The 11,073-nt window shown below is 34.3% G+C and overlaps 1 protein-coding gene across 3 annotated transcripts in view; it reads right to left on the reverse strand.

The window, feature by feature from the left end:
• Window positions 1-7,376: 7,376 nt before the first annotated feature.
• The window catches only part of LOC110019284 (U3 small nucleolar RNA-associated protein 18 homolog), a 9,232-nt gene continuing 5,535 nt past the window's right edge, over window positions 7,377-11,073 (reverse strand). For all 3 annotated transcript variants that reach the window (XM_020716902.1, XM_020716901.1, XM_020716900.1), the window contains one exon: window positions 7,377-9,083. In XM_020716902.1, coding sequence (XP_020572561.1) covers window positions 7,461-9,065 — 1,605 coding nt within the window. In that variant the 5' untranslated portion in view covers window positions 9,066-9,083 and the 3' untranslated portion in view covers window positions 7,377-7,460. The remainder of the gene's footprint in view (window positions 9,084-11,073) is intronic.

Raw genomic sequence — 11,073 nt, forward strand, 5'->3', positions numbered from 1 at the left:
TATATATATATATATATATATAACTTGGACGTGTAGAGTTTGTTTTGTTTAAGTAAGGAATAATTCTTCAACAACTATTCATATATGGTTGCACCTACTGGAATGATAGAAGACAAAATTTTTAAGGCAGAAGTACCATATAGATGGAGAACATCCTATTTGAAATATACACAATGAAAATATAAAATATATCAAAATTTGTAAAATCCGATTTCAAATGGATAAAACTGTCAATAAATGATCTGACATGACAATCTTATAAAGACCTTATATAATGAGTACATTATTTGATAATTCCCGGCCACCTTGCCGACTGGAATTCGGTGATCGGAGATCTATTTTCATGATCTGGGATCATACGTTGTGGCCACGTCGCACTCAGGCGTGGTCACACCACTATTCAAAGTGTAGCAGAGAGAGGCTCTACATGACCACACTCAAGGTCCAACGTAATTACGTCGGGTTCTTTGTTTGGGCAGCATGGTCATGCCACTCGCTGGCTTGGTCATGTTGGTCGACAAAACTGGGCGCCTGCTAAGATTTAGGCGTGGTCACGCCGACCACAACCCATATGGGTATGGGTTGTTTGGGATGGTTTTGGAGTAGGCGTGGCCACACCACTAAATAGGCATGGCCACACCTAAATTAGGAGGGGGTTTCAGGCCTCGTGTGTAATGTCCAAAGGATGGAATGTGAGCAGATAATGATCATTGCGCCTCCGTAGGGACCGTAAATGCGACTCAAAAGAGTTTGAGAGGTTGAACCGTCTACATTTTGTCGAGCAGAGCAGTTCCAATCTTGAAATCCATCTATTCGGGCCTTGAGCTTAAGATTTGAACATGGTGCGAGGTACTCTAGTCTATAGTATGTGCCACAAGAATGCCCATATTAGCATGATACAACCTTATGTCACAGGAACGAACGTCAATCTAAAGGATACCGAAAGCAATGTCGGCTTGACCATGATCAACTCGGGGCACAACTATAATCGTGTAGACCTGTGCACTCAACGAGAATGTCCCATGTATGTCGCATCAAAAATGAACACCAACAAATAAATAGGTTGGGTTTAGGTCATGTTGGTTCAGATTAAGTCAAATTTGGATTAGAGTAAAACCTAACCACCCATTAAGCCGAATTGACACCAATGAGAAAGATCCACTATTTAAGTTCCGAGTAAAAATATTAATCTCTCAGTTTAATATGTGATATAAATCAATACCAATGATTTGATTGAGATAAACTGGTTAATTAATGTAAATGATTCATATAATTTGTCTTTACAAAGTTATTAATCCCTTAAATTATAGTCAAATACGGTTCAAGCACAGATGATAGTTATATGATTGAGCGATCTCCTCCTGTGATAAGAATGTTGAGAAGCTGGCACACAGGATTAGGGCCTATTTGGGGCAACAACAACTTATTAAAAAACAATTATGATACTGCTGAATAATAATCCGATGCTCAAAAAGTAGCGATGACTATTACTATTTTTTTTTTTTAAGTCGGACCACAGCTAGAAAACTATCACCACACTTAGTCAGGAGTGCTGAGAAAACACAGATTTCAGCAGCAGCTTTTAACAATACCGCCAAAATACAGTTTACCCAACAGACAAACCCGTAATGTTTAGGTCGATATAAAGTAGTTGAAGAACCATATTAGTTAAATAAATACCAAATAATAGATCATTTAATTCCAAACAATCAAATGAGCCAAATATAACTGAAAGACAGCAGACTTAGAAATTATATTATCAAATGATTTTTTTTAAATAATTATTTTGACTTGTCTTTGGCCAAAATATTATTATTTTTCAAAAATTCACATCAACTTGGACACAACATTGTACTAATTAGGCTTAAGAAAATAAAATATCTCTTTTTTTTTCCATTTGATTTTGTAATATTTTTTTGTTTTTGTTTTTTGTTTTTTTCTATTAACTATTATGTTATGGGGGTTGATGCAATATTGTTTTCTCATGAGAAATGGACATAAATCACAGTATAATTAAACTGCCATACTGTTTAATTAATATTTTACCATTATTAAATTATTGGGAAATTTTCAAACATACCTCACATTTCTTATATATTTACATATCTAGTACCTAAATTTTCTTATTTACATCTAAAAGTTCCTCAGTTTCCATCCATCTCTTTCACAAGATCTCTTCGAGACTGTATGGGTTTATGGATTATCGAGATCATAAGTTTAAAAAGGAATCTATAGTATATAAATCTATCAATCGATTAAATTCAACCAATTCATTAACAGCTACTAGATGTGTGCTAAAAAATTCACGGCGGTAGAATGATGGATTATAGTCTTAACGTTGTACGAGAATGCAACACACACTCAGATGAAAGAAAATAACGGGTAAAGAAGTCATAAGTTTAATATGGAAAAACTGAAAATGGAAGAAACTTAGGAGACTGACTCAGTTGAAGAAATAAGCTATAAACTGAAGATTACAAGTATAACCTCTTATCCCACAGACGAAAAAGGATTACAAAATCTATCGAGTTGCAACATTGATGCGTGGAAGAAATTGTCACAAGAAATATGCAGTGATCAATCGTGATCTACAGTGGGTGACAAGGGGCGGTCCGCGGTGGTCGACGGTGGTGGGAGGGATGCTGGACTTCAGCTCATTCTCAAAATTTCAAGATGTCATCAGGCCTAAAGTTCTCTCCTCTACTCTTGAGAAGGGTGTGGTTCTTGACTAGTCACCAACAAATTTTCATCATCCGACACGAATCTCGAGATAATATTTTAAGCAGTAAACATTCAAATCTTGATAAAAATTCATCCATAGTTCCATTTTTAGCAAACTTATAGTCGAACTGACCGGCTCGATGAGACTGACCTAATGATATAAAAATTAGTCCAATTCGAGTCAAATCAAGCCCAGATCAAGTCATTGAACCACAATTAAGAGATTTTCGGATAAATTTAGATGGTCAAACGATTGTCGAATATGACAAATTTATATTCGAATCAAGCGGCTCGACAAGACGAATCCAACGAGTTCAAGATCACTCAATTTTGACATCATTAAAGCACTCAAATGTCCATTACACACTGTATGATCGAGGGAAGCTTTCTGAACCGTCCGATCAAAACGGTTCATATTCCTACATTTATTGCACGTAGAACACTATAAATAGAGCCCCACCCCTCACATGAGAGGGGGACTTGAGGCTTCAGAGAGAACTTGAAGCTCTGAGAAGGAGCTGAAGTTCAACACCATCCCAAACATCGTCAACTACCGCCAGCCGTCATCAACACCCGTCCATCGTCGTCAACCAACACCATATTTTTATAAGGCTAATATCTACCTTAAATATTTAATTTCGCTTCCAATTATTTAAATATTAAATGTTAGGCATAAGCTATAAATTTGTTTAAATAATTACATCAAACACGTGAATAATGGATATTTGATGCAACTATTTATAAAGCTTTCTATTCCTTAATTTCTTTCTTTCCATGTTTTAAATTTGTTTAATTTGTAGAGGAAAGTTGGTTTATATTAAATAGAATTTCTTCTTTTAGCCTGTCAGCATTCAAAAAGTTGGAGGGTCCAAATCATTTTTATTTCATAAAATATCAAAATATTATCATTCTCTTTTAATATTATTTTTTTGAAGATTATTTAAATCATAATTTGAAGAGTCTGTAGACTATTTTGACACTTCTATAAACTCTCAGACTAAAATGACCCGATGTAAATAGTCAGAGACTATTTTGGCACTTTACTCGTATTTTATAATTAAGGATGATTTACACATTTACACAATACTCAATTCCCATGCATTTATATATATATATATATATATATAGCACCACAACTTTATTTTTTTACGTACGTGCCCATTCTTACCAATACATGACAAGCTATGTGAAATGAATGATTTGGGTAATATAAATATAATAAGTAAAGTTTAGATGTTAGAGATGCAAATACATAGGAGATGGATGATATTTATGAAAATACCCCCTCTTTCTAATATATTTTATTTAATTCATAAATGATAAAACGATAATTAGAAATGATAAATTTAGGTTGTCAGTCACTATGAATATTAGTGTAATCTTCATCGTTTATGAATTTTTAATACATTTAATAAATAATTAAATTAACATGATATGTATATATTAAAGAGAAATCGATAATTGGTCCAATGGACCAACTATTGATTTCCCCAATTGGTTGAAAACCCAGGCGTGCATGTATCTGATTCGAAGAGCTCGCGCCACGGGATTCGAACACCCGACCCGAGGGACTTATGTCAGAGGCCGCACCAATAAGCTAGGTCATTCGCGCACACACACACACATATGTCCACGCTCTTGTTGGTCCGAGAAGGTCCAGATCTTATCGTGGCCAACATTGTATCGATCGCACCCATGGAAGTGAAGGCTTATGTTCGTGTATTTTTCGTAAATAATACTCATTTTGCTTTTTTTTTTTTTTTTTTTTCCATTCGTGAAATTTATAAAATATTTTAATTATTAACTTTATTTTATTTTCATCATTGATTTGAGTAATTAGTTGACATTTCGTTGAATATGACAAGCATTATTGATTGATGTCTCAACTAACAGCTAAAATTTAAATAAACCACCTTATAATCACTATGATTTGTTTTTTATTTAATCAATATAATTCTTTTTATAGGACTCTGATTAATATTAAAATAAGTATATTGACTCATTACAAAAAAAACCAATTAACTTAAAATAAAATTAAAAAAAAATCACAAATTGCATGCATACCGCCCAAATATTATGTATTTACATATCTAACTTCTAAAGTTTATTTTTTACGTTTTAATATCATTATTATAACTTTTAAAATATAAAATATATATTTTTATGCATAAATAAGGAGGTGTATTTGCAAAAAATTGAAGGATACATTTTATATATGTGAATGCCAGTGGCATGCTTGTAATTTTTTCTAATTTTCATTATCCCCATCAAATATTATAATATACTTTTATATTTCGCTAATTAAACTTAAATTAAAAAGAAAATTCATCCTTTAGCTGTACCAAAATTAACTTGAATTTATTTGAGTTGATTTTAAAAAAAAATAAGAAATTATTTTAAAAAATTTGGAATTATTTTAGGATTTCTATAAACTTTTGGACTAAAACGAAAATATGTAAATAATTGAGACTATCTTACAACATTGCTCAAAATTTTAGAATAAAATGTCAAAATAATCCCCAACTATTTCCATTGTGTCATTTTAGTCCCATGTTTTACAAAAATGTCAAAATAATCCTTGAATTATTAAAATATGGTTCAAATAATCTTCATAAAGAACTAATAGAACTCAATTTTAAAATAATTGTACACTTTGGATACTTCTATAAACTCTTAAATTAAAACGATCATATGCAAATAGCTCGAAATTTTGTTAACACTTTACCCCAAAATTTAATTAGAAAAATATACTATCATGTATTAATGCACATATCGATTCATAATTAATTGTGAATATATATATACAGGACTATTATACGAGCCTTCAACCATCTCTAATGTGTCTAACAATTCAAGTATGACCTCCTTAATGCTAACTGTGTCAGACGGGATTCGAATAAAATTTAGGTATTAGATATGAAAATACATGTGTCAGTTGTGTGACGGTACCAGCTGCAGAAGTGATCGGCCAAGGTTACTTGCCAATCTTTCTACAACTATTTCTTGGGACTAGCCAAACGTCAAAGTTAAGAACACATGTCCATGTCTATTTATAGGCTGCCTGATACACATGTTCCCATCTTTTTGATGAAAAAATATTACATCAGTACTACGCACCTCACCCATTTAAGGTGTATGAGACATACCTAACTATATATATATATATATATATATATATATATATAACAACAAGCATTCTAGTGATTTTAGTCTAAATTTAAAGTCTTTCATTACAAGAAAATGTGATTCAAAATTTAAATTTCTTTTAATATTCAAAATACTTAAAATTCCACTAATGATAAAATAGAGTTGAAAACCATTAATAAGCTTACTCTCAAGCAAACATGCTATTATGTATTTACATATCTAACAACCAATATTTTACATACGTACCACTTCACTGATGCATGAAAAAATATATTTCACCTTTTAAAAACTAAAATAACATCTATTAAGTGATGTGAAAATTTCGAGCGGTATAAATATAAAAAAAATAAAATTTAGGTATTAGATATGAAAATACATGTGTCGGTTGTGTGTCGGTACCAGCTGCCGAAGTGATCGGCCAAGGCTACTTGCCAATCTTTCTACAACTATTTCTCGGGACTAGCCAAACGTCGTTTTTTTCTCCTATCGCGCGTGGCGTGATTTTATTGACTACGCACGGTATTTCTAAGTGCGTAGTACTGACGTAATATTTTTTCATTTTTGATAGGATTAGGCTGCCTGATACACATGTTCCCATCTTTTTGATAGGACTGTGGACATGCCTCGTATTGTATAGTCTAATCTTTATTGCTCCTTTTTTTCTCCCGCTTCGCTTCGCATCCCATCTCCTCCAATCGCCTCCCATCGTCCCTCGAACCCTATCTTTTTCTAGAGAATGGATGGATCAAGAATTGGAGGGAGGAGATTTCCACACCATTTCCCCTTCTTCAACACGACAACATCATTCTCAGACAAGGTCTCTCCCGAATTTTGTGAGCCCCACGACACGAACGATACAAGACCCTATGGATTCATCAACACGACAACATCATTCTCAGACAAGGTCTCTCCCAAATTTTGTGAGCCCCACGAACGATACAAAACCCTATGGATTCATGCATGCATACCACCCAATTCTTATGTATAGACATATCTAACTCTTAAACTTTATTTTCTTACACTTATACCAACCAAATCATTCAAATAACATCCAAAATAACACAATTTGAACTTTTAAAGATTGGCAATACACCTTTTCATACAAATGAAGGTGGCATATATATATAAAAAGTAAAGAATAAACATTAGATATGTAAATACATATATATTGAAAGATATGCATGTAAATCATCCAGAAGTTTAAAACTCACTCTCATCAAATTTTGATGAGTATCTGTCCACAAAAATCAATATATTTCTTCTCAGTAACACAATCAAAATGTGTGAAAATTTCGGAATTTTAATTAAAAAGTCTTCAGAAAAAATAAAAATAATAACCATCCAACAAAATTTCATAACATCTTCTCACAAAATATAAAATAGAAAAGACTCGGAAAATTTCAAAACTAAATAAAATTTGCAGATCTAACCTGGCACAACAAAGCATAAGAGTTGTTGAAGAGCTGAAGAACCAACCAATGCAGCATAGAACCAGTTTGCGGACTGGTAGTCGCAATATGAAACTCGGATTCAGTTCTACAAAAAGGACGAGAAAGCCGCCGAGCACAACTCAGTGGTTCAACTCATACCGATCAAGCATTTCGATAATGATTCAATTTATACAACAGAACCTTTCCCGCTGCATTTCCCACAGCCATAAAGCCTCCACCAGGGCTAAAATCCATACATCGAGGATACTGCAACCCAGTTCTAGGAGGCCAATTCGAAAACACTGTAAAAGAAGGAATATGAACCAGTTTCAAACTATCCTTCTTCATATTGGAACATATTGCCAATATCTGAGCATCATGATTAAATTTCAAAAAATTAACCGTTGTAGTCATATTTTCGATACTCTTCAACGGCTTCTTCTTCCCACCAATAAAATCATCTCCTTTATATATGTTCACTATTCCGCTGCTTGAACCAGCTGCAAATAAGCGGCCATCCGGCGAAGCGGACAACGAAGTTGTGGTTATGCAACCCTCGTCGACCCCCTTATGAATGCACCTTCGTGACCTCAGATCCCAATGGTAAATATCGCCGTCGCCGCCACCACTGATAAGTTGCCGTCCGTCTTCCACGAATGCCAAGGATCGAACGGTTCCGTTCATCTTCAACGTCCCGATCAACTCCTTTGTTTTCGACGAGATCAAAAGTATGTATCCTTCGTTCCCGGCAAACGCAATGGTGCTCGAATCAGGCGAAACTTCGAAAAGTTCCAAACTTTTCTCATCTCTTCCGGTCAGAGGACCAATCTTATCAACCACAGCTTTCACCAGATCGAAAACATAGAAGAACTTTCGTCTGCCAGCTAAAATAACCTGAGAACCGTTGGGAAGGAATGAAGCATTTCGAATTGGGCAGTCTTCAAGAAATATGCTTTGAACCAATGTGTTGCGTTTCCCATCAATTTGGAAAAACCTCAGCCTCCTGTCCAAACCTGCAGTAAATAAGAGCTTCCCATTTCGATGGAACTGAACCGAGTTTATAGGACCGTTCGATGGTTCCTCAGAATTCGCATTCATCAGCCTCGAGTACTCTAACAATCCAGGGAGTAACTTAACAGAACTCTTCTCAACAAGCTCGTAATTGCTACGTAGAACACCATCTCCTTCGGCATCTCCAGTTGTGATGCCACTCTCATCATTAGAATCATCATCTGATGCTAAAATCTCATTGCGCTTCCGATTAAACTCAGCCCAATCCGTTCGTGGGTTCAGCTTCTCGTGTTGAGCGCGCAATCTAGAAACATATTCTGCACCCGAAATCAATTTCTCACCAGCCTCCTTTCTCAGCTTCCTCAGCCTTCTCACAGAAACTATGTCAACCTCCATTACTTCATCCTCTTCATCAACCCATGCCGGCTTTCTTTCTTCTTTGTCATATTGGTTAATATCTTCTTTATAAACCACCATATCATCGCCGGAGGATTTATCCAGAAAAAAATTTAAGGGACCTTCATCATTGCCGCTGCCAATCTCCTTGCCAAACTGGATTGAGGAGTTAAGGCTTCCAAATAAGAAGCTCTCGAGTTCCTTGATTTCTTTCTCTTCTTGCTCCATTCCAGAAGTTCTACCATGTTTATCATCTGCCCTCCCTCTCTTCTTACTTCTCTTTAATAAAGAGTCTTCAGCATCAGCAGCATCTTTGCTTTCACGAAATTTAGGCGCCGCGTTCTGAGAAATCAGGCTCATCGTACCAGTTTCAATCTCCTAAAATTAAATTTTTAAAAATGCTTAATTAGTGATGTCATGAGGCATAAAGTTGTTGCTATTATTAGAACAAATTTGACCAAGATAAAAAAGTAATAAATACTAAAAATTATATGAACAGCTTGAAAAAAAAAGTTTAAAAACTTCTTTTAAAAAGGTCATCCATAACATTGTGGTATTAAGTTGCAAAAATTCTTCAGTAATCATAACTATGATTTCAGCTGTTTCTTTAAGTACTGAGGTGAAGTTTATTGAGATAATCCTGAAAAATGAAGCATATTTTTGCATTTTTACAAACAAAACAATTATTTTATTACAAGTAAATAAATCACATGTTACTACAAAATTTACATTTTATTACAAAATTATTTTATTACAAGAAAATAAATTTTTGCATTCCTGATGTACATGTCACTACAAAATGTACATCAGGAATAGTTTAAACGGAATTATTAAGAGAACTAGTTAAAAATAAATAAGGGAAAAGTTAGATTGCAGTTTAAAAAGATCCAACAAGTTTAGTTTACACTTAATGAATACCAATAGCTGTAAAAAAATTATCACATAGCACACAACCTTGGAACATTATACATCATGAGTAGTGTACAAGCAACTACATGCACAAATGAACACGTGAATACAGAATCAACAGAAATGGGAAAAATCATCAAATGCAGATAAAATTCTACAATTAAATCAGCAAAATGAGTATTAGAACCTGAAATTTAGACTATAAGTAAAAGCACAAGATGAATGAAAAATTTCAATAAGCCTTTGAACAACACTGCAATTAAGAAACACTAGAGCATGAAATGGGATCCTGAGGTTATTTATTCTCCTAAACAAATAGATCCGTGTTTGTATGACAGTGTGGGAAAATGGGAAGACAATAATGTAACATAAACTTGAAATAAATGATAGTACCAGTTCAATTTGGCCATGACACAAAAATATAAAATCCTGCTAGAATGAATCGTTAAATCTATACAAAGCACAAATATAATGCACTCCATTACAAAGCTTATTATAACTACATGATGTTGCATATAGAGAAAAAAAATCTTAATTTCTTAATAGTATGGATAGCAATAAGGGCAAAATATCATTATGCTAATAAAATAATTTCTAAGTGGTATGCAAATTATATGTTCTATTACAAAATGAAGACTTTAGAAGTTCAAGTGCTGACAATTATCATTGATCAGAAAGAAGATGAGACATTCTTCAAAATATCATTTTAGCACTGACAATTTGCGTAATTGCTATATATTATGACCCAAAATTTCTAGCCTTTTTTATCCCATCTGGCAAGAACAAAACTTGGATTCGATTAATAATATCTACTCCTTGTTAGGGTCATTCTAGTTACACAAACATATAATCCTTTTTTCTCTTAAGCGCAACAAGCAAAATGAATAAATTCGTTCTAATGCGTTTGCACAATAAGGGGGTTGTGCTTGTTTGGTAGCCGGTTTCAAGAAGGATTTATGCTTTAGGGTTTAAGCAAAATCCTGCCAAACGGCTAAAAAAGGCCTACGAAAATTGTGTGAATAGGCGGATTTAGTAAATCTGTGACGGGCGAAGAGGAAGAATGGCGCAAACAGAAAGAGGCTTACCTTCCTGAATGGTTTCTAGTAGGAGAGGAGCGGAAGGATGAGAAAGATGGGAGCTTCGGGGGTCTTTGTAAGCCGTGACCTCGTCGTTGCCTTCCCAGCTAGCTCTAATGGCGATTGTATCGTGTAGGTTCGTTCACGAAGGCGATGGTTAGCGGGAAAAACAAGGAGGGGGAGTGACATAAGCTAGGGTTAGGGTTTTGGGGCCGAGATGGGAAGTTTGTGCGAAACTAGATGCAGGAGAGGGTTTCGGGAGAGCAGGAATAGGGAGATAGGTTTTGTGGTTTTAATTTATTTTTACTTAATTTAATTTTATTAAAAAGGATGAGGGAGACAATAGGGTTTCCATTAGAAAAAAAATTTTGTCCGGACGTTTG

The sequence above is a fragment of the Phalaenopsis equestris genome, unplaced genomic scaffold (assembly GCF_001263595.1).
Source record: "Phalaenopsis equestris unplaced genomic scaffold, ASM126359v1 Scaffold000054, whole genome shotgun sequence".
Lineage (NCBI taxonomy): Eukaryota > Viridiplantae > Streptophyta > Magnoliopsida > Asparagales > Orchidaceae > Phalaenopsis > Phalaenopsis equestris.